Source organism: Anastrepha ludens, chromosome 3 (assembly GCF_028408465.1).
Source record: "Anastrepha ludens isolate Willacy chromosome 3, idAnaLude1.1, whole genome shotgun sequence".
Taxonomy (NCBI): domain Eukaryota; kingdom Metazoa; phylum Arthropoda; class Insecta; order Diptera; family Tephritidae; genus Anastrepha; species Anastrepha ludens.
The window spans coordinates 53,095,140-53,120,100 of record NC_071499.1 but is presented as its reverse complement, the minus strand read 5'-3'; the positions used below and the strand labels follow the sequence as shown (position 1 = coordinate 53,120,100).

The 24,961-nt window shown below is 37.3% G+C and overlaps 1 protein-coding gene across 2 annotated transcripts; it reads right to left on the bottom strand.

Moving 5' to 3' along the window:
• Positions 1-2,106: 2,106 nt before the first annotated feature.
• LOC128857950 (cystathionine beta-synthase) lies at positions 2,107-23,987 on the bottom strand. Of its 2 annotated transcripts, none has more exons than XM_054093807.1 (6): positions 23,878-23,987; positions 5,658-5,783; positions 5,452-5,558; positions 3,165-4,203; positions 2,913-3,100; positions 2,107-2,849 (listed from the first exon to the last, which is right to left on the bottom strand). In XM_054093807.1, the coding sequence occupies exons 2-6, from the start codon at positions 5,771-5,773 to the stop codon at positions 2,743-2,745; spliced, it is 1,557 nt and encodes a 518-aa protein (XP_053949782.1). In that variant the 5' UTR covers positions 5,774-5,783; positions 23,878-23,987; the 3' UTR covers positions 2,107-2,742. The 2 variants fall into 2 exon arrangements, with proteins under 2 accessions (XP_053949782.1, XP_053949783.1); XM_054093808.1 differs by lacking the exon at positions 23,878-23,987 and adding an exon at positions 23,641-23,807.
• Positions 23,988-24,961: the final 974 nt, after the last annotated feature.

Genomic DNA, 24,961 nt, shown 5'->3' with positions numbered 1-24,961 from the left:
GGGTATTTTCCGTTTTGATATTAAACTTTTGACAAGATATGTCCTTCTTTTAAGCTTTACACGGTTTTTTTTCTTAAATTTAATAAAATACTATCGGTTTTTTCCTCACATACATCGTCCATGACCAAACTTAGTAACAATTCCATTTTACTGTACAGCGCGTTCATAAATGCAACAAATCTATTTGCAATTTTTCAACAAATCTATCAGTTGCATGAATTGTCACATTGACAGTGCTGCCAGCGCTGCAAGTACTGCGCATTATAATGCGTTTCTGAACATAGCCTTTGTTGAGGTTTTAGGCCTTAGTGGCAATTGCGGTTACTCGATTCCAATACCGCAGCAACGGCACAAATTACCGCAAGGCAATACCAATAAATCCGACGCCGGAATGGATAGCACTTTATAGTACGCACAAGCGCCAGGAAGTAGGCAGAAAAAAAACGCCAAAAAAATTGGGACCAAAAAACGAGCCAACCAGTAGGCACCAAGGAAATATAACGCCACAAAGTAGGCACCAAAAATATATTTCCTACAAGTTTGCACCAACAAATAAGCGCCAAAAAGTGGGCAGTGTTATTTCTCAGTAGAAATTAGCAACTACAAAGAAAAACTCAGGAAAAATAGCCCAAAGTGTATCTAAGATGCGTATAAGGTATAGCTCTCTCTCTCTCTCCTTTTCCTCTACGTTATATCTTTTTTCTCTATCGCGGAACGAAAATGCCCAAAACGTTGTATGGTCTTGAAATTTTACTCTCCATTCTCGCTCGCCCATCGACGCCTAAGAAGTTTCACTTCATAAAAGATCATTCCAACAATATTTCTGTTTTGTATTACCATTTTTTTAATAACGGTCGCCCCTCGGCAGATAATGGCAAACCTCCGAATGTATTTCTGCCATGAAAAAAGCTCCTCATAATAAACCAGCTGTCGTTCGAAGTCGGTTTAAGGGGTTACATCTAGTTAGAAGCCCTGAAAAATGAGGTTTTTAAAAAAAATTTCCTGAGAAAACTTCTGAATTAATTGTTTTAAGCCTTTGTACACATATTATGGTAACTTTGAATAATATTTAAAAAAATTTTAATTGCAAGAATAACAGTTTTTATAGCTGCTACAGCAGATTTCCAGGAACCCCTCCAAAAAAAGACGTTTTACGGTGACCACTATATCTCCGAAGTGGATTATCTGAAATGAAAAAACCAAACGGATTTGATTAAAGTATTGTATATTCTTGTAATTAATCGAAGGAATAAGCAAAAAAAAATTTATTGACAAAATGGCGGCTTCTCAAAAAAAAAAATCTATTTTTTGGAATAGATTTGGCCTTAAATTGTGTATAAACAAAAAAATGTTTATCGGTTTTAAAAAAGCTTCGATTAAGTACTAGAAAATATAGTTCAGAAGCCGGTGTAAAAATTTCAGACTAACCGGTTTAGCCGTTTCCGAGAAATCGAGGTCACCGACTTTCAAAACACAGTTTTGAGAAAAACAAGGTTAAAGTTTTAAAAGCTAATTTAAAGTGCTCTGACGCGTCGTTACATTTATGCGTATAACTTCAAAAATAATCTTCGGATTGACTTGAAATTTTCATAGTGTTTACTTAAATATATGTACATTACAAAAATGAAATAAAAAAAAATCGATTTTTTGAAAATTCTAACTAGATGTAACCCCTTAAAACTGTTGGTCACTCCACTTATGAAAAAATATAAAGAAGCAAACCATAAATTGGAGGAAGTGCTCGGCCAAACACCACAAAAAGGGTGTAAGCGTCAATTATAGGTACCTATGTATACTTGATATGGCTGCAAGGGCATAGTGAGATACCAGGAAATTGTAAGGCTCACCAATACCCTCGCTCTTGGTATGAGATTGCAGGTATACCCCTTTCAACCTGCAAACGGGATGGGTTGATAATTTGACAGTCACTTCAGCCAACACGGGATATGTTGATAGTCTGTCCTGTGCCGTTACAAAAAGAATTTGACCGAAATGGGACGTCAGGCGCTACTCAATCGATCAAGAAAAAACGTCTGCATGTTAGTGGCATTTTTCCAATTTTTTTTTAATTCTCAAGCTTTAAAGAAAAACACCCGATACAACAAATAGATTCTTACACCAAATAATCAAACATATATTTTTTCGTAAATCTCTTGAGAACCCAATGTTTAGTGTTGAGAAAAAATATTTTTAAATTGAGAAAGTGTTGTTTATTTCTCAAGGCTTACATATTTTAAAGATGAACAAAATTATTTGCTTAAATTACATACAGTATTTTTAAATTTGTAAATAAAAGTACATTTGATTCGTCTTCTCAACTAACTTCTAATATCACAGCTCACTTTATCAAGCCATAACTAAATGTTTTTTCTTTTTATCTTGCAAAAAGAGTTAAAGTCATTTTAAGTTACGCACAGTTTATCGGAGCGGTTAGTAAAGTTCACTTTATTGGTTAGTTGAGAAAAGGGTTCAAAGTGTTCAAAAGTGTTACAAAGACAAGCCTTTTTATTTTCAAGAGATTTTTTCTTTATTCTTAAAATAAAACAAGTCAAGTCAGTAGGTTTTCAATGAATATCGATTGGATTGTCAGGCTCATGGCTTTTGCCAGCTTTGAAACGGTTTTTTTATCGCTATAATATTGACACTATTTTGGAAATAGACAATGTTTTACAAAACTATGGACAATCAGCTCTGAGAATAGTTCGAAATATTCATTTTAATTAATGTATGTACGGGTATGCTTTATGCCTCTCCCTGACCATTAGTGCCATTTGTGTGGACACCAGCGCTAGCAATGAACGCGAGCACATCCATTTTGGTGGCAACAGCCTTAACGACCTCTTTATCGCCTGCATAAAAAGGTAAAAATAAATATGAAAATCGCATATTTTTATGAACGCCCGGAAACTCACCTTCATTATCCACAATTAGCACACAGGGATCGAGTTCCAGAATGCGCGATAATTTACCCAAAATGGCATTGGAGGGCAAACGTATAATGCGTTTGTTAATAGCTTTGACGGCAGGTGCGTCTTGCTGGCGATTCATGCTCACGATCTGGTTGAGTAGTGTTTCTTGTACCAAAGCGCCCAAAATTGTGCTATGATATGCATACAAATTTTAGTTATTTTGCAATCGCATTAATTATTCAGATTTACACTCACCTATCCTCGGCGTCGACGAACGCGACGTTCTCCACCTTGTGCTCCTTCATTGCCTCGATCGCTTCCGCAATGCTCGCATCCGAATTGAGCACCACAGGCGTTTTGAAGTTCAACTCACTCACCGGTGTATTCCACCACCAATGGTTGTGTTCGTTCACCACTGGCTTGAAGTCGCGCGCCTCCATCCAATTATCCGACACAAATTTCGTTATATAATTTCGTATACCATCGGGTAGTATGACTACACAACGTTGACCCTCTTTCAGTTGCTTGGCGACTTGTAGCGCCGCATACATTGCACCACCACTTGAGCCACCGCACAGCAACGCTTCTTCGGCATTCAGACGTTTCGCCATCGTGAAGCACTGTTTATCGCTCACTTTAATCCAGGAGTCTATCACATTGTAATCATTGACGGTGGGTGTGAAATCATAGCCAATGCCTTCAACTTCATAGAAGGACACATTCGATTTATTCAGCTCTGCGGGATGCGCCAACATCGAGCCAAATGGATCGACAGCAATCACTTTACAGTCGGGCAATTCCTCCTTGATTTTGCGACCAATGCCCGAAACCGTGCCACAAGTTCCCGCGCACACAACTACTGCATCCACTTTCTTATCTGTCTGCCATATTATTTCGGCACCAGTGCCGTCGTAGTGTGCGAGTGGGTTGCCGGAATTGCGGTACTGATCCAAGACAATCGCATTGGGGATTTCTTTCTCAAGGCGCTGTGCCACACAAATCAAACCTTCGGGACTGTCGTAGGGCGCTTCGGTGGGTGTGCGTATAATTTTGGCGCCTAAGGCACGTAGTGCCGAAACTTTCTCGTTCGACATTTTCTCCGGCATGACGATGATGCAATTGTAGCCCTTGACTGCGGCTCCCATGGCTATGCCGATGCCTGTGTTGCCCGAAGTTGGTTCGATGATTGTGCAACCAGGTTTGAGCAAACCCTTTTCCTCAGCGTCTAGTACCATGCGATAGCCGATGCGGTCCTTCACTGAGCCACCAGGGTTTAAGAATTCGCATTTGGCATCTGGGTTAATGAAGAAAAAATATTTATTGAAAAAGTTTTAAGGAATCAGCGAGTTATAATAACAAAATTAATAATATGAGAACATATAAAAGGTGATTTTTTAAGAGCTATAGGAAAGTTTTTCAAAAAAACCCACGTAAAATTCAGAAAAATTCATGAAAGTTTTATTTAAATCGATAGTACTGTCGACATAATTTAATGTTTGAAGATTATTTCATGCAAATGATGACCGCGACTGCGCTTCAAATGGTCCATCCGCTTAGTCCAATTTTGGCATACTCTTTCCAATGTTTCGGCCGGTATCTCACATATAAATGCTTTAATGTTGTCTTCCAATGCTTTAATTGGAGCAGGCTTGTCTGAATAGACATGAACTTTAACATAGCCCCACTAAAAATAATCTAAAGGCGTTATATCGCACGATCTGGGTGGCCAATTGACAGGTCCCGAACGTGAAATAAAATGTTCACCGAACTCGCCTCTCAACAAGTCCATTGTTACGCAAGCTGTGTGGCATGTGGCACCGTGTTGCTGAAACCACGTTACGATTCGCAGCAGAAGTACGGTCCAATGATACCTCCAGCCCATAAACCGCACCAAACTGTGACCTTTTCTGTATACATTGGTAGCTCTTACAATTCTTCTGGCTGATCTTCACCCCAAAATCGACAATTCTGCTTATTTACGTACCCATTGATCCAAAAATGAGCTTCGTCGCAGAACACAATTTTTCGATAAAAAGTGGATCTTAAACTTTCTTAACAGAACACGCATTTTTATTATAAAATTCAATGATTTGCAAGCGTTGTTCGTTTGTAAGATGATTCATGATTAAATTATAGACCAAACTGAAGATGTTTGACAGTGAAACAAAACACGAAACGTGCGACTGCTGTTTAAACCAACTGTTTAAAAAGATAATATCTAAAAAATCACCCGTTATTTAGGCCGAGCTTCTTCACTAATTTGTGCTGTGATGTTGTTCCCCCAAACAAGAACTCAAAGATCTTATTTACTTTGCCTCCGCATAACGCATAAAGAGTTTATGAAAATCTTTACCATTGCAGAAATTCACTCAGAAGTTTTGCTATTACGTGACGTGGGGTGAGCGCGATTAGAAAAACCCCTTTTTTGATTTTTAGATTTTATTTATATTATTACATATTTTTATTAAGACTTCTATCCAAGACTGCGCCCATGAGTTAAAGCTTTGGATACAAATAAACTAGTTGCTGCCTCTCTACTTACACATTTCGCATTTGATGCCCTCTGCTTTCGGTATGGCATTCAGTTTAACCAGTGGTGTGCAGCCAATAACCTCTAAAATATTTGGCGTCAGCTTCTGACGGTGGGCGCTGAAAGTTTTCAGAATATACAAGTATTTTTTATATAGAATCCAAGTACAATAATTTAAAGTAAAAAAAAAAAAGTGAGTAGATTGTGAGTGTACTTACATGGGACGTTGGGTATGTGGTGTCTTTTCCTTTGTGCCCAAATGCCAAGTGCATTTCGAGGGCAATCCGGGATCCACAAAGTCCTTTGGGCGTTCGTAAGGTTTATTAGCAGGCATTCTAATTTAACTGTGGAAAAAAAAGAGAACATATGACAATAATTTTAGCTGTGAAAAGCAAATGGTCGCATGTTTTTTTTTCGAAAAAATTGAGCGTGTCACCTCACGTGACATCAGAGGTCAATTCTAAATGATATACTATATACTCATTTGTGTGCCCTAAAGGTTTGAAAAAATAAGGGAAATCATTAGCAGAAGACTAATCATTTAAAAAAAAAAAATAAATAATTGGTGCGTACACTTCTGTTAGGAGTTTGGCCGAGCTCCTCCTCCTATTTGTGGTGTGCGTTTTGATGTTGTTCCACAAATGGAGGGACCTACAGTTTCAAGCCGACTCCGAACGGCAAATATTTTTATGAGGAGCTTTTTCATGGCAGGAATACACTCGGAGGTTTGCCATTGCCTGCCGAGGGGCGACCGCTATTAGAAAAATGTTTTTATAAATTTTGCTTTCACCGAGATTCGAACCAACGACCTCTCCGTGAATTCCGAATGGTAATCACACACCAACCCATTCGGCTACGTCGGCCGCCTAGACTAATCATTTTACACCATAATAATGCGAGATCTCACACAAGTGACTATTTTATCATGACTGGGTCGTGCGCTACACCGTCCTGATTTGGTACCAAATAACTTTGACAGTTTGAAAACAAAACGCGAGGTCGGTCCATGCTTTTCGACGCTTGCAGTAGCGGGTGATGCGTTCAAAACATATGCTTTGGTGGTACATCAATCGGATTGACGAGATCGAGCCAAAAACTGGTTAAAGTGCATAAAAAAGTGTTTTGATGTTTATGGACAATATTTTGGGAAATAAAACTTAAGCAGCAATCTTTATATTGTTGAGGTCAATCAGTTGGGAATCAATAAGCTAAAATTTTCTCATTATTCTTTCCAATGACGATAATTTTTTTTAATTACTTGTGCAATAAATTAGGCTCCGCTATAACAAATACTGGAGATGTTAATGAGGACGTGCAGCATAGGGTTAACTCGGCATGGTTCAAGTGGAAAGCCCCAATCGGGGTGCTACCATCTGAGAAAATAATGCCACTTCACCTAAAGGGAAAAATACATACAGGGTTGCCCGTTGCCCATATTCGACGGACCCGACGGATTTCGATGACTCTTTGCGCCCATTCCAATCGACGAGGATTGTCCGCAGGCAACCATCTTTGCGTCAATTGAATCTTATACGGGAATAAATGCAAATCAATGCGGATAATTCGTTATAAAGTGGTCCGAGCAATGCCCAACTGCTGAGAACGGCGATTTTGGGATGTCCTTGGCGACGTCTCAACACTGGCCCTTAAAAGAGCAATATTCTCATCCGATCGCCTTGGTCGGTTTTGATTTGGCCTCTTTGGATTAGAAAGAGCATCACCAGTCGAAAAACTTTCGTACAAACGTTTAATGGTGTTCTTAGAAGGTGCACTTTTCACATTATTTAATTTTTTATACGCACGTTGAGTTTTCACAATTGATTTCTTTTGCTGAATGTAAATATCAACAAATTTTGAAGCGCTCGCGTGGCGTGTACTGTTCCATGGTAAATATCTGCTTGGACTGACGCTTCCAACGCGGTATATCATTAAGCGATCTAACGTCTCTGTCAAAAGATACAGGGTTGTCAGATGGGTCCGTTGAATATTGGCAACCCTGAATATGAAGCCGCCGTGCGTCCCCCTTTGTCATATGGAGGCGAAATGAAGGCCTATAAAAGAGTCACGCAAAAGATAACTTGAAACGGCAGAAATGAAAATGTTGAGATGGTCAGCCTTGGTCTCAATGCTGAACAAAGTCCATCTGTGCTTGAAGTTATTTGACATTCCGACTCAAAATCAAGTATTACTCAGCAATAGGACCACAGACTGCGGTTTAAGTGTAAACCCGAGCATAACTGAACTGATGCTATTCACTAAGAAAACCAAGATACCAAACTTTAATCCCTCAAAAATTGAACGGGGTTAGTCTTACGCTAACCCAACATGCAAAATATCTCGGTCTTATCTTAGATCCCAAACTTAGCTGGAGGTCCAACGCAGAGTACAGAGTAAAGAAAGCGAATATAGCACTTTACACGTGTAAGAGAATGTTGGCTAAAATATGCGATCTCCAACCAAACTGTCGAATTGGTCCTACACAGCCATTGTAAGGCCAATATGTGGCTCTAGTCGGGTGGCCCGCAATAGAAAAGAAATACAACAAAACCAAGCTGAACAAGATACAAAGAACAGCGCATATCTTAACTTAGCACCAGTTCTACTAAAGCGCTCAATGTACTACCTCATCTGCTACCATTAGACTTGCATATAAAAACAATCGCTACTTGCAGCGCGCCGAGACTCAGAGGTATAGGAAGCTGGACAATAAGATTGTACGGTCACAGCTCCTCACATATCCTCCTACAGGGACCCTCGCTGCTCAAAAACAGATCAGACTACACAGTCGCCGACCTTAACTTCAAGAAATACTTTACGGTACGTTTTCCGCCGAGAGCCGAATGGGCCAGAGAGAAGGTGATTGACCGATACGATATTGAAATCTACACTGACAGTTCTAAGATGAGCTGTGGTGTGGGAGCTCGCTTCCATTCGTAGCCACTCAACCTATCACAGTCAATTCGACTTCCTGACTATGCCAGCATGTTCCAGGCAGAACTTTTAGCGATCAGAGAAGCATGAAAATCACTAAAAATCTACAAGGAAGTTGGTGCAAGGGTAGCCATCTTTTCAGACAGTCAAGCAGCTATCAAGGCCCCAGAGTCCAACTCCATTTCATCATTGGCTTGAAATTATTCTGATATGGGTTCCCAGTCATAGGAACATACGGGGTAATGAGATAGCGGATGAGCCAGCAAGAAAAGGTTCGTCACTAGACACTAGACAAGAGGCGGTGGCAGTCTCCACCCCACTCAACTCAATAAAAGCATCATTGCTTCACCCTATCATGCTTTAGCCGAAAGAAGATGGAAGCAATTAACTACATGTATTACAACAAAAAACACTACTTATGTGAATGTCCAGGGCTTGCTAGGGCAGGACTCCACTCCTTCGGTAAACCTTTTTTACAGCAAATTAATGACATCTCAGACATCGAGATAAAGATGCTGCTATACTTGGATCTCACTAAATGGATCTGACTTAGAAGCAAAAAAAAAAAACATCATCACACGAGGACAGCGGTAGTAAACGGTAGTAGAAATACTCAACTACTTCAACAACAACAACGGCTCAAATAATATTTTATAGCTTTTGTACTTTAAAATTGGTTCATTTAATTTTAGATAAGCAGCAAATGTGGGCATGTCCGGAAAGTTGACGCACTTTTGTGAGCAAAAAAAAATAAATATTTTGAAATATGTATGTATGTGTACACAATTTTTGCCTAATCATTTATTTAAATATTTTATCAGCAAAAATTCTAAATTTAAATCAAAGTCAAGCCAATAATCAATTCATCAGTTTGTGCCCGGGCACTCCATTAGCTATTAAATAATGCCTTAGCAGAAGATAGAAGACATTTAAATATTTGTATGTAGATACCGTTAGTGACCAAATTATTATACGCGCACGTGTTTCTGTATTTATTGTTTTTGAGTAACTTTTTTAAATAAAAAAATAAATAATTGCCGTTCACATTTCTGTTCTTCCTATTGTTGACGTCTTGATGTTATTTCTCTCGGCAGGTAATGGAAACCGCCGAGTGTATTTCTGCCATGAAAAAACTCCTCAAAAAGAATAAATTTCTTATTAAATAAAAAATAAAATGATTTTGAGTTATGGAAATCTGTATTTTGACCTTTGTATACTGCAGCTGTTGACGTCATTTGATTGACTGATACGACGTTTGATTAATATTGACATCATTTGATATTGTATCAACTAATAAATGGGGAATACCACACTGTATAACGCAAAAAAAGTAATACTGCGAAGAAGTAATGCAATATTTGAATAGCGATAAAATACTATCTCGAATAGGCCAACAAAGTTCGGCAGATCTCAAAGTATTTGAGAGTGTCTTGGCTGCGCTTGAAAGGAAATTTGCACACAAAAAACTATTACTAATAAACATAAAAATAAAAATAGGAAATATGTACTATGAAGCTTTCATAACTCAGCCTTCTAAAACTCGCATTTTCTATAACTGGAATTAAATCGAGTGGAAAGAGATTTTAGAGAGTAATTTATGGGACTAAAAAAACTTCAACTTCTAGAACTCGCGCATATTCTGGCCAGAAATGGTTACGAATAACAGACTATGGGAAAGTTAGAAAAAGGAAATGGCGATGGATTTGCCACGTCTTGCGCAGACCTATGGTCGACGTAACAAAAATGGCCATTGGATGGAATCTGCAGGGCAGCCGTAGGCTATAACTCCCATCAAATGCCTGGAGAAGGCAGACCGCACTCGAAATTGCAGCCCAAAACAAGAACTGGGAGAGATAAAACTCCTAGCTTGGGAAAATAAATTGGGACATTTTTATGATGGCCCTATACTTGGTTAGTTTTTTCAACGTATTGCGGAAGTACTTATTTAAAAAGCGGATTTTTGTTTTTTAAGTTTCTACTTCTGCCTTCTTTGTGTAACCTTTGCTAATCAGGCTTTCATTGCAGGTTTTCCCACAGACGACGCTATTATTAAGCACCAATGCAGTAGATTCGGATTTGAGCGAATTGGAAAGTGATGATGAGAGTTCAGTGGAGGAAATTATTTATAATTGAAAATGAATGATGCTACCACTGACGGCCCCTTTAAGGTTTTGAACAAATTAGAATCTCTTTTTAATGAAAACTCCAAAAGAAAACTAGGTTTTCTGTCACTAATTTCTGATTATTTTAATTGCATTGTAACTTTTACTTCACCTTCGTGCCGTTGCCTAAAAAATCCAGAGCAAACAAATGCGATGATTGTCGACTCATAAGTTCAATAAGTCGAATGGCTTCAAAATATTTTCAAGATCCTTCAGAATCGCTTATTTACAAAATGTGAACAATCAATGGGTCGTACACAATTTGGATTCAAACAAGCGATGGGAACGCGCGAAGCCAGAGCCAGAGCTGTTGATGTAGTGGAGAAAATTGATGGGATTTGGTTTAGCACACTGCCCCTGGCCGTTGAAACACCCAGTGACCTTAATCGTCACGGACATTAACAGAGAAAGTGCTCAATAGTCTCCTTCTCTGAAAGGTCCCCACAGCTTCTGCAATGGAGGTTAAATGGTAACCCTAGCTTTTCCGCGTGTGTGCCGATCGTCCAGTGACCGGCAAACACAGCTACCAGTTTAGAAACTGAATGGCGTGGAGTTTACAGACCTTTGCGAGTCTTTCATTTATTGTACTAGGGCCTCAGGGTTTTCGAAATAGCAGCTTCAGAAATGAAGCTCCATCTTTTCTGCGCTTTCCTGATAAGTAATTTGTGCAGTTCCCCTTTAACAACAGTCAGGGAGATGCCGATGACCGGGTGGGAGGTCTCTGAGGCCAATTCAGTCTCCTTCTTGACAAGCTCATCATCACTTTCATTTCCCTCTACGTTCCTATGTCCTGGAACCCATATCCGAGAAATGTTACCTGCACGCCCAAAATATTTGATTTCCTCCTTACAGGAATTTACCGGTTTCGTTCTGCACCATGGCGTCATCAGAGTCTTCATCGCGGCAGTTTAAAGGAGATAGATAAATCGGCTGATTTAGAGAAAACCCTTGCTCCGACTTCCGATTCCATTTTGGAACCGTCAGTGAAGACAGAGGTGCAAGCTTCGGTGCAGATTTTCCCCTCGATCCAATCCTGCCCATATGGAAATATTGCCCTAGCACGACCCTCAAACTTCAGTTTGTGGACAGAGAGATCTGTTCGAAGTTCAGAGAAGTACGGTGTTAACTACCCGAAAATGCTACCATGTCCCTTGAGAGATTGCTTCCACAGGCAAACCTCCTTTAACCTGATTACACAAAACTATTGGACACTGATGAAATGAAAAAGATGCATTTTCCACTTGTATTGCGACCAAACTGCCAACGTGAGAATACAAAATGATGTGACGACTGATGTTGCAATCAAGAGGGGGGTCCCAAAAAAAAAATGTGTGTTTTTTCAAAAAATTCTCAACAAATCATCAATTCAAATATTTATGTATAACAATCCGATCCAAAGAGTATCGCGATTTTTGTTAAGTACCTGGGATGTTGGCTTAGCAAAATATGAGCAAATGGGACAGAGAAATTTGCTGTTGGATTGAAGCAGCGAGGGAAACTGTTTTTAATTACAGGAAAGTTGGTTCCAATAAAAGCGCCGCAAACCGCATATTTTGGTCATATTATTCGTGGTTCTAAATATGAGTTGTAGCAACTGATTGTGCAAGGTAAAATCGAAGGCTAGTGAGGTATTAGAAGGAAGCAAATGTCTTGGCTACGTAACATAAGAGAGTGGACAGGCTTAAAGACTATTGGGCAGTTGGTTGAAGCAGCACGAAGCAGAGATGAAGAAAGCGATGAAGGAGTCAATGTTGAGGTTAAGAAGGGTTGCCCACAAGGTGGTGAACTCTCTTCACTACTTTGGTGCTTTATTGTGGACTCTCTTCTTAATGGGCTGCAGAAAATTGAACGCATCCAAACCTATGCAGACGATGTATGCGTATTAATCTCAGGACGATCACTTGAAGTTATATGCAATAACATGCAGTTAGCTCTAAATAAGATTGAGTATTGGTGCGAATTGCATGGTCTTTCGGTGAATCCTGCAAAAAGTACTTTAGTGCTTTTCGCTAGGAAACGCAATATGGAAGGCCTGTTACTACCCACATTGAGGGGTAACACTGCAACTGTCTTCTGAGGTTAAATACTTAGGAGTAATCCTTGATAGTAAGCTTACCTGGAAGAAGCACGTCGAGCAGAAGGTCTCTCGAACACTAAAAGCCTTCTGGCAGGGTAAGAGAACATTTGGCCAGACGAGGGGTCCAATTGTTAATTCCAGAGTGAAACTTCTAAACCGGCTACCGAGAAATGTGTGCCTGGGTATCACAGGTGCCATGAGTACGACATCTGGTGATGCCCTTAATGCCATTCTGAACTTGCAACCTCTAAGTCTTCAAATTCGAAAGGAAGCGATGAAGGCGGCGTGCAGGCTCAAGTTAAACGGAGTCTGGGGAAATGAAGAAAGCATTGGCCACTGTGAGATATTCCACCAGTTGTCGGAGCGGTGCACACTGTTCTCGATGCCAGTGGACAATCGTGTGCCTGTCGTTAGCTTCGGTAGGAAGTATGAAGTTTTGATTCCAGATAGAGATCAATGGTTAAGTCCAGAGAACCTATTAACGGGATATCAGCACACTGTCTACACCGACGGACCCAAAATCAGTGATGGTAGCAGATCTGGATGGTACTTAGACGAAGACACTAAGTACTCCTATGCCACAGGTCAGATGGCCACGGTATTCCTTACGGAAGTCTATGCCCTCTTAAATGTGGCCTAATGGCTAATTGAGAAAAAGTGGCGGGGATTTTGTTATTGGAATTTGTAGTAACAGCCAAGCTGTACTGAAAACCCTTGCTTACCCACGCTGCTCTTCGAAGTTGGTCGTTGAATGTAAGGCACAACACAACAACAGTGTTGCAAAACACAACAAAGTCAGTCTTACTTGGGTGCCTGGACATTGAGGTATTACAGGGAACGAGTTAGCTGATAAATTGGCAAATGAAGGTTCTGCAAGTATGCCACTAGGCCCTTAACCCATTCTAGGTGTCAATTTTGCATCGATTCAACTATGGATTGACGACTTCATGAGGTCTACCCACAGAGGTCGTTGGTCTGAGTTGAACTCGTGCAGAGTTCTCAAGTGCTTTGTGAAAGAACTAAACAGAAAAATAGCGACCTTTCTCCTAAAACACAGCAGAAAGGACCTGAGAGTACTTGTGGGTATAATCACAGGGCACAACGGTGGTAGACAGCCCGATATGCCTATCCTGTCTTGAGGATGACGACACTGCAGAGCATTTTCTCTGTAGCTGTCCGGTGTTTTCCAGAATCAGATGAATAAGGTTCATACTCGTCCTCTTCCGGATCTCTTAAGATTCATAAATGAATCCAAGAGGTTTGTAGAAGAGTGACCTCAAGCTAATTTATCCCTCTTACCACCCACTTTGTATCTTTCCTATCTCTATTCTTTCTACTGAAATCTATCCGGGTGTAGTACAATGGTCTCCTAACTGAGTGCTTGAACTTGTCCAACCCCCCTTAAATCTAATCTATATTCTGTATTAGGAATTTGCAAATAGAAAAGAACTTTTACTTATGCTTGCAGTTTCTTAAAAAAAAAAACATAATAATATTCTATAAATCGCAGTATCCATAAGTCGAACATTCTCAATAACTAATGGTGATTCGAGTTATAGAAGTTTAAGTTTGCCTTTGTTACTAAGTAGTGCCACAGAACACTGCCACTGCGAGAAGTAGCTAAAAGATGAATTGCCCGCATAGCGCAGCGTTTACATGACGCCCATTTCCCAAAGGCAAGATTCACTAAATATTGCATAAATAATAGTTTTGATAAATATGAAATAATTTCCCTCCTAAATTATGTTGTGTTTTTATTTCTGCGCTAATGAACACTCAAAGATAACAACTGGAAAGTTATCAAGGCTTCAATGGTAGACTTAATGCTTAAGAACACCTCCAAGAAGTATCTTTTTTGTTTTTCAAATGGGTATAGTAATTTCGGCACCCATTATAAATACTTTAGCTGCAATAGAAGCTAGAGCACAGCTGCTTGCTACAAGCCTGCCTATGACACTAAGAATAGATAATTGACACTGAATGAAATGGAAAAGTTAATTACATTTTAGTTGTTAATTTTTTTTAGTTCTTTTTTTATCTATGATTGTCTTATCAGAATGGAGGCAACCTAGAAATGTGTTTGCGCTCTAGTCAATCAATCATTTATATCGTATTACTTAATACATACATACATAAGTACTGATTCTTTAAATACCGCCAAGTCACCTGGAGGGGCTTAGTGAATATTTCTTAAATGATCTTTTAGTTGTTGCAAATTAAGTTATATTAATTTGGAATTTCTCAATATTTTTGCACATTTAAAATTTTCAATCATCTTCGTAACTATGTAGTACTTTTCAATTTTCTGCTGGGGATTGTCTAATGCTATGTATACTCATTAGGCCGGGTCGATTTGTCGCCCATTGCTCTGTGAAAATCATATTCTAGGGATCAAAATAAGAAACTTTGGCGAAGGACCCATACCTCTAAAACGAATTCTGATGTCCCCCAATTTGGGTCGAACTTTTTAGTTTCTTTTCTCATGTAAAGGCCAAAAATGGTGATATTTTGAAATGATTGTATGGGGAACCCCCCAGAGGAGTTCCAGGTGGTGTGCCACTGGCATGGGTGGATCGGCCGTCCAAAGTTAGTGGGGGAGTCGGTGATATATTTGGACTCGGTTGGAGCACTCTAAATGGGTCAAAGTGGGATTTTTCGTTCGACCCAAATTGGGGGGCATCAGAATTCGTTTTGGAGGTATGGTTCTTTCGCTCAATTCTGAGACTCCGTTTGCCTCTCTCACTTTCCTTCTCCATTAACACAGCCAGTCTTGTCAATCAATTGAAAATTTCGCCAAAGCAAAAAAGTCTTTTCACCGGCTTAGAGGAAGGAAGAGGTGTATTGTATTTTAAAAGCATTTTCTGTTTTATAATAGGAAAGCGGTGCAAACCATCAATGTTATATTATCACCACTCAAAACTCTAAATTACTTCATTTGCTATAGTTCCGCCATGGGAGTCTATATATATATTTGTTTTTCATCTAAAAAAAGGAAGTTATTTACAAAAATTTCGCAGTTGGGTTTCCCTTAATCGAATAACTGCGGAATCTAAATCGAATTCGAGAAACTTTTTAGTATTAGCACTTACGAAAGCCTGCGAATTACTTTCTTGTTTTCTAAACTACAGCGCATATTCTTTAACTTTATCTCGGAGATCATCTGGAGACCAACTCAGCACTACCTAGTAGGACTTAATAAAATTTTAATTTGATATAGGGAATGATGATTGCTGCAATAATGGCATCCCAGGAGCCAGAGTGCAAGCGAAAATATTTTTCAAACCTCATTAAAAGCAGTTGGGGCATTGTTCAGCTAACCTGTTTTTGACTTCAAGAATTTCGAGAATGCCAAGTAAATGAGTCTGCCCTTGACTCCAAGAAGTTGTGATAACTAATATCGGAATTCAAATTAATTTAGTTAAACATCATGTTTCACTGAAAATTTAGTGACAGTGAAAAAAAAATTATCTATCACTAAAGGTTTATTACGAAACAGTCAATCTTTTTTCAGTATCACTAAAAGTTAATTGCTAGGCAATATTTTCTTTCGCTATCATTAAATTTTCAGTGACAATGGTTTTTGCATTTTAACTACCCCTGAATTTGCACAATAGTGCAAAAATGCTCAACCCTGCACTCTACCCAGTCAAACTTCCCACAGCTTTGCCTATAAGGCCACTTACTTGTCAAGTCACAAGTTTTCGCAACGCCTATTCAGATAAATAACTGAAAAGCATTAACACTTCCTAGTAAAATTCACTAGCAGTAGTAATTGGCATAGAAAATCGCTAATTAGTCGTAGTACTAAATTCACTACAATGACGGCAGTTCAGCTTCGCTGGTTTTTACTGCTGGGCATGCACGAGCATACATGCATACATATTACCAGCAGCGTATTACCATCATAATGGAAAAGTTTTTATTTGCTACATTTAATTTATTAACATTAACTTACTAAGAGGCAGGACAGGAAAATGTGTGCCTATGCATTACTTAGTTTTATGGAGCATGACTGCGCTTGCATTTTAAGTAAATAGCTTTAGATTTTTTAGCATCATTTGTAGTTATGTGAAATTGTGACTTATGGATTATAAATATAAACGCTGTTGTTAAAAATAAGTCTAGCTTTAAATGAGTAATCTTTTTTTAACTCATATGACTATTCACATGAGATCAAAGCCTAAAAAAGCGTTTTTGTTGCGAGTGCGTGACATCGTTTGTTTTTTTGGACTCATAATACATTTAGACGATCTAAAAGCAATTGAGTAGACAGTAACATTTCAAAAATTCTTCATAACTTTTGCAAAACCATATTTATATCAAACTAAATAATAAGAATTGCTGAGACAATTTATCAGGTTTTAATCACCCAGAGCACTATTGGGATTTTACAATTGAAAGCATGAGCTCAGTGGTTCTTAGGAATTATGATGGGCATTCTGACAGGGCATTGCAGGCAGAACTATCAAGTGTATGGAATTGCTATCAGGAGCGAAACTGCAGGGCACATAAACGAACAAATTGGTGTAAAGGGTTTTCCAATAACAGGTGTTGTCTATGGCAATCGAGAGATGATTAACGATTTTTTATGGCCGGAATTGGATGGTATTGATCTGGACAACGTTTATTTTCAACAAGACGGCGTTACGTTTCACACAAGCAACGAAAAAATTGATCTTTTACGGGAAAAGCTTCCGGACCGTGTTATCTCCCGAAGAGGTGATCACAAGTGTCCACTGAGATCTTGTGATTTAACACCTTGTGACTTTTTCTTTGCGGCGCCACTTGAAAGGGAAAAACCTTGAAGGGCAAATGAAAAGTATACAAGTAAATTTTCGTTTTTCTTTCGTTTATTAAAGAAGCTAAAATAGAATTTTAGCATTGCCTTACATTGCCTTACACGTCAGTGATCTCATAGACCACCATTTAAAAATAAGTAATAAAAAGAAAAGAACAATCTGTGCAGGTGGTCTAATGAATCTTAAGGACGCAGTGCAGTACAATGATCGTTCCTCAATGACAGAGTGTTCTATGTCACCAAAACGAGCCGGATTCATAACAGCTCACGAACTGTAACTTCAGTAGAATCCCCCAAAAGTGTATGGAGAATACTTTATGCTGTTAAAACAACAACAACTTGGATTCATAATCGCTTAAGGACTGTAACTTTAGCAGCGTCCACCAAAAGGGGGAATATTTTATGCTGTTAAAACACCAACAACATGCCAGCCCCATGCCGCTTTCCCCACCAATGTTATCAAAACTATGAACTCTAAATATTGAGAATACCTTATTGATACCTTGGATGAGAATAAACTTTATTAAAAAATGTTAGGTTAAGATCCTTAGAGCTTTCATTCAAAGAAGGAATTAAAAGCATTAATATATAAATTTTTTTCATTTTCTGTCTATCCATGAGTGTATGGAAAATTGTTTATTCTGTTACAACAACAACAAGCTAGCAGAGAGAGCAGCAGCTTCGGAGAGAATAACTGTTATAAAAAAATTTAAGGATAGGCAAACAACAAAACTTCCGTAGAGCTTTCATTCAAAGAAGGAATTATGAGCTATAATATTTTATTTTTTGCTTTCTATCTGTTGTCTTTGCATCAGTGTGTTATTACTCGTTCGAATTCAAGCTACCGAAGTGCACGTGCCTAAATATGTATACATATGTAAATACACACGAGGACTTGTACGAGGATGTGTGTGCTTATGTACACTGGAAGAAAAAGTCTCATGTAAAATTAAAGTTTCTGCGTGATTCATTTTACATTTCGCCAAAAAACGTAAAACTACAGGTATATCAAGCGAAGCTAAAATTATACCATGGAGAAAGCAAAATATTACCTAACAACAATGTGGAAAATTTCTTCGACTCAAAGCGATTTCAAATTACGGATTAGAATTATTTTAGATATATTGTGATTTTTCGAGGGAAAATGTTTTTAAATGATTCTTCGTAAATAATTCAAAAGTTTGCTCAATTAATTTTAAAGGAACGACGTATAGAAGTGGTTATTTACAAAACTACAGAAACTAGCAACGAGATCGTTGACTTGTATGAAATAAAAGGAGGAGGATGAATTAGTATACAATAAGTTGTTTAAAAAATAGTTGAGATATCAATAGATATCATACATTTATGGACTTTTTCTTAATATAATAAGTTAGAGGGTTCAGGAACTATAAAAATACAATTTTAAGTTGTATTCAACGATACCTGCAACCTGCAGTATACGGACATACCTAATTTGTCGGTTATATTTTCAATGTAGCGCCGCAAAAATGCATACAAAAAATGCGCCCAGCAACACAGAAAGAACACTGTTCAAGTTGCAGCTATGGTGGTAGTAGCGCAACATAATTAAGAGTAGTAGCGCTAGCTGAATAATTTCTCAAGTAGTGATTCGGCCGATTGCAAATGTTCTGCTATTAGTGCCCATTTACACAGGGGGAGGACACCCATTTGTTCGGGGGAGAAGGACGGCCGCGGAAGAGAGAAGGGAATTTATCCCCCGTACTGGCGACACGTTTTGTGCTTCTTATTCGTATTTCCAATCTTTAAGCAATATTTGACAGTTGCTTCATTTGTTTTCTTATTTTGTGGGAAAAAGTTCTGAGTTATGTGTTGGCTTTCAATCAATCGGAAGAAATCAACGATGACAAACATCCGAACGCTGCTTGGGAAATGCAGGATTATTTTTGCTAGTAAAGTAGGTATAATTTAAAAATGTTGGGGGTTGTATATAGAATATATCCGAACCAGAAGATGCTAAGGTAGTAAACGTGAAAATATTGCCGAAAACAAATTTGCGCTTGTGACCGCGAATGAAATACGAAAAGAGAATTTCTAGTGTCTCCCTTCCAGATGTTACCGTGTGTAAATCGGCACTTACTCCAACTACAGAGAGTGCTGAAAAATGTGTTTGACTAATAGCTAGTAGTAGCTCAGACTAGTAGCTCAGAGTACTAGCAGTAACTTAGCTTGGAGCGGAGTAAAGCAATTAATCTTGCGTTTTGCGTTACCTGCTCCACTACTCAGCTGTTCAAGTTCTGAGTATTAGCGAGAGTAAAAATGAAAACTAAGAAGTAGCGGAGCAACTTCAATCACTGGTCATAGGCATCTGCCCAACTTATAAAAAATTTCGTTTAGAGCATTTTAATGAAAGAACGTTAGAATTATCTACTATTATAAATATCTTAAATGGCTGTGTAGAGCTTTGTATAAAAAAAATTAAAAAAAAATTAGGAAAAGTGGGACATCAGATTACAGTATATCAATCGTACGTTCTACTAATTATAAACACCTATTGTATACATATATATAATTATCTTTTTAAAATAAAGAATATAAGAACTAAACTAAACTAAAAACTAAACTACTAATCTTTAAAAATTAGAAAAATCATTTATTACCAAATTAAAAAATATATTTATTGTACTAACAAAAAAAAAAAATAAGAACAAACAAAATTTAAAAATTAGAAAAATTATCTATTAACAAAAAAAAAAAAAACTAAGAAAAACGTATTAAAAAAAATATATACATATTTCAAGCAGCCAAAAAAAATTATTACAATATCAAATACATTTTATGGTATTTCCGTTACAGCAAAAAATGTTACAATATATTTTTTTATTGTTATGTAACACGTTTTATTTAATAACAAAAAATGTTTCTTCATAAGAAAGATATGTCAAATTAAAATAATTCAGTTACAGTTTGGAGGTCACAGCTTAAATGATGCACTAAATTATTCAAAAAACATAAACACATTAATATTTCGATTTCATGATTACGGTTAATACTTAGTGGGATATCCCTTTTGATTCAGAATAGCTTTTAATCGGGAGTTCATAGATTCTACAAGTTTTGCCGTATAATCGGAACTAATTTGATCCCCTTCTTCCTGTAGTGCCCGTTTCAGATCGCAAGCCTTGGAAATATTGTGGTTTTTAATTTTATTTTCTAGCACTGATCACAAATTCTCAATAACGTTAAGATCTGGACTCTGTGCATGTGTCTGTACTACATGTGGGCAGTTCCAGATAAGCCTAGTTTTTACAATACCAGATGTATGCTTGGGTTCGTTGTCTTGGTAGAACCTAAACGAATCCCTAATGCCCATTTTATCGGCACTTTGTACTAAATTATCTTTTAGCAGATCCAGAAATATCTCTTTATTCATGTTTCCTTCGATAAACATTAAATATCCGACGCCTGAATAGGACAAGCAACCTCATATCATCACACTGCCCCCGCCGGGTTAAACTGTAGAGCGCAATTTACATGGTTGCAGCGCGGCGTTTAGTTTTCTCCAAACGCAGGACTTCCCATCAGACCTGAAAGGGTTAAATTTGCTTTCATCCGCAAAAACAACGGACTTCCAGAACGAAATGTCTTTGTTCAAATGTTGTCTGCAAAACTCTATTCTTTGTTTTCTATTATGAGCATTAATCAACGGATTATTTCGGGCAGTCCTTCCATGAAAATTTTCTTCGCGCAGAACGCAACGAACAGTTTCAGGGTTACAGCTCTTGCCTAAGTATCATACTTTTTGACTCGGCGTTTCTTTAACTTTGTGAATAATCCGCCTCTTATCTGCATCATTAAATACATATTTTATTTGGCGCAGATCTGCCCTTATCTTCTCTCCTGTTTTCGTGGCGACACCTTTCTATAAGGTGCTGGACAGTTGCGGAACAAATAGCAACAATTTCTGAAAATTTTCGTTGGCTTTTGCCCTCTTTATAATGACGAATAACGTCTTCCCTTCTTTCAAATGAGGTCCGTTTTCCCATTTTAAAATTTAATTTTTTTCAACGTTTCTTTACAACAATTTTTTGAGAATGACTTAAGACGCTAAGATAAACAGAAAAAATATATTTCACCTTTAGCGCATTCTCAGAGAAAATATAAAATACATTGCATCATTAAAGCGGTGAGCATATTTTGATGAGAAAACTATTTGTTTCTACATATATTTTTTCAACAAGCTTTTGTTTTTGTTATACAAATCACTCCTATTTTTATGTGGAAGCAATTTTTTATATATCTTTACCTAAATTAAATTTTGAGTTTATGTATACGTTTAATTGAAATGTTTTAACTACGAATAGATGTATATAGCTCATGTGATTAATGTTACGCTAAAAGTTTTGAAATAAAACCATATTATCCTAAAAAAATGAACTTTGAACATGTTTAATGTCGGCACTCCTATTATTTTGTGGACAGCTGTACATATGTATCTCATTACAAGTCGTATACTTTTTTTTATTAAATTTAATAAACATCGAGTCATTTTTTTTTTCTACAAAAGTATTACCTGCATCAAATAAGCTGTGAGTCACTGTATATTAAAATAAAATATATTTATTAACAAAAAAAAATTTTATGAAAAAAAAAATTTCATAATTTATACAATAAAAAAAATTTTTTTTTTAAATTTATTAAATAAATAACAATGACATGCTGAAATTATTTTAATTTCAAATTTACATGTTTTTAATGCAATTTTAAAGTCCCTCCTACATAAGTAACGCACAAATATTACAATATATCATATTAATTATACAGTAGGTTCTGTTTTATGCGGCTTTTTTTTATGCGATTTTGAAATAGTGCGGTTTTTTTTTAAATTACAAAATGCATGTCGACCTATCGGGAATTGTACATATAAACAAGATTCTAAACCAGCTAAGCAAAAACTCATCACAGATTACATCAGAAATGCTAACCCTACAAGTATGGAAGATATATAAAGATATAATTTTCAAAGATACAATATTTTGTTTATGCGATTTTATTTAATTATTTCAGATACATGCGGTCTATGGAACGTATCTATAGTAATAATATGGGACTAGTGCCCTTTTTTATGCGATTATTTCAGATTTATGCGGTTTTAGCATTTGAAACGTATCTATAGTTTTACTATAGAACTAGTAGCTTTTTTTATGCGGTTTTTTTTATGCTGTTTCTTGTGGAACGTATCTACCGCATAAAAACAGAACCTACTGTATAATACGCGTATATATATGTATGTATGTACATGCGTATTGTTATGATAAGTTTAAGTATTTCATGAAATAGTGAAATTCAAATTTTTTCATTAATGTATACCGATAATCTTAAGCAAACAATTTAAATTTTACGGTGATTTTGGGGTATTTTTTTTGTTCAGTGTACACACAGAGGAGAAATATACATATGTGTATAAATAATGTATATTAAAAAAAACTGCCACGTCCACTTCTGTTAGGTGTTTGGCTGAGCTCCCCCACCTATTTGTCGGGTGCACCTTGATATTGTTCCACAATTCGAAGGACCTACAGCTTTAAGCCAACTCCGAACGGCAAACGGTTTTGTCTGAGGACCTTTTTCATGGCAGAAATACACTCGGAGGTTTGCCATTGCCTGCCGAAGGGCGACCGCCATGAGAAAAAACTATTTCTATCATTTTGTTGTTTCATGATGCACGGAGATTCGAACCTACGCACTCCCGAATGGCAGTCACGCACCAACACAAACGGGTACGGCGCTCGCAAATATAAATAAGGTACATATAAATTTAAGTGAATAGTGGATGTATGTATGTATGTATGTTTGAGAAAAAAGACACACATAAACAATGACATGGATGCGTAGTTTATGAAACCGGCCACGTTGCATTGTTGTATGCCGCATGTATGTACATATATATATAGCATATACATACATACACATATGTACAAACATATATTGCTTTGAGGAGGTCGAATGGCTGCGGCTAGTGTGACAAATAAAAGTTGAAAACGTGTTGATACTGAATCTTTGGAGGCAAAAATACAACTTTTTGGATGAAACTACACACGAAATAGTTTAACAAACTACATAAATACATATATATATATATATATATATATTTGTATGTATCTCTAACGTGCACTACAGCATAAGTAGCATTAGTTTTTTTTTACTTTTTTACAAGAAAAATTCAAATTCTACTGCATTTGCTTACACTTTACGTGTATGTACATATTTACTTTATGTATGTAAGTCTCCTTTTCTTTCAATTTTCATTATTTCATACACAAATCCGTTGTTTTTTCTACTTATCGCCTATTTTTTCAGGCGGCTCTTTGCTTGAAATCACTTGCGAATTTTCACAATACTACGTACATACATAGGCATTCATACAAATACACGCTTTCAGAGAAGTACGAATGTAGTTTTTAATTTTAGTTTTTGTTTTTTAATTTGGCATAATCGTTCACACAAACCTTTTTACTAAAAAATTATCGTCTAAAATTCACTTCACAAACTGACGTCCAAATAAACGATGTCTTCAATAGCGACTGACAAATATTCTAATGAGCAACAATACAAAATACGCTTTTTCTACCACAAAATTCAGTTACATACATACATACGCACATGTATGCTAGTGCGGTAGAAGTACTCACACGCCGGACGTATTGACTGGCAGAGCGAATAAATTCCACTCCACAAAATCAGTGAGGCGGACTTTGCCGAGGCATCAACAATCAAGCCGGCTCTGTGGGTAGTATATTTAGGTAGAAGAGAGAAAATAGAACATACATACAAACACTTACATGCGAACTAAATACATGGCTGTATGTATGTTTAAGTAAATATGTGTGGACATGAAAAAACGGGTATAAGAGAATGCAACAAGCAATGGAGAGCGATGTGGCTACCCACCCCAGTAGGAAATTCTGAAGACAAAATTTTAATTTTACACAAGTCAAATCATAATATTGCGCGTGTTTTTTTCTTGAATTTGAGATATTATTTGGTCATGATTCAATAATAAAAGGTTTGCTCAGTAAGCAGCTTTCTCATTCTCTCTTGACAAATCGGCTCCCTTAGCAAGACACTGGGTTGTTAACTCTAGAAAATTTTGGCAAAAGTGGAAGAAAGGTAAAATTTGTAGAAAAAACATTTCGTTTTCAAAAGGGTGTATAAACACTTTCTCTGTATGTGAATAACCAAGACGATATGGAAAACATACTGACATACAGCTTAAATCACAAACCATCTTTTTGGGGCAAAGAACGTGAAAGATGGACGTTTTGACAATTTGAGTTCAATCCCTTTCAAATACAGGTGGGGGAAGTACTTACTACGTTACTTTAAAGATACATAAGTTACCAACAAGAGCTCATTTAGCAATACGTAACTAATCATAGCCTCCTGATGGCAGATGGCTTTTTATGAGGAGTTTTTTTCTTGGCAGAAATACACTCGGAGGTGTGCCATTGCCTATCGAGGAGCCTCTGCTATTACAAACAACATTTTCTATCATTTGGTGTTCCATGCCCGTGGTAGTTTGTCAAGTAGTTA

Excerpts from the sequence above, each read along its gene's own strand:
- LOC128857950 (XM_054093807.1), bottom strand. The coding sequence starts at position 5,773 with ATGCCTGCTAATAAACCTTACGAACGCCCAAAGGACTTTGTGGATCCC. Across the intron at positions 5,559-5,657 it reads CCACATACCCAACGTCCCAT|CGCCCACCGTCAGAAGCTGA; the intron begins GTAAGTACACTC and ends GAAAACTTTCAG. Across the intron at positions 4,204-5,451 it reads GGGCATCAAATGCGAAATGT|ATGCCAAATGCGAATTCTTA; the intron begins GTAAGTAGAGAG and ends TCATTAACCCAG.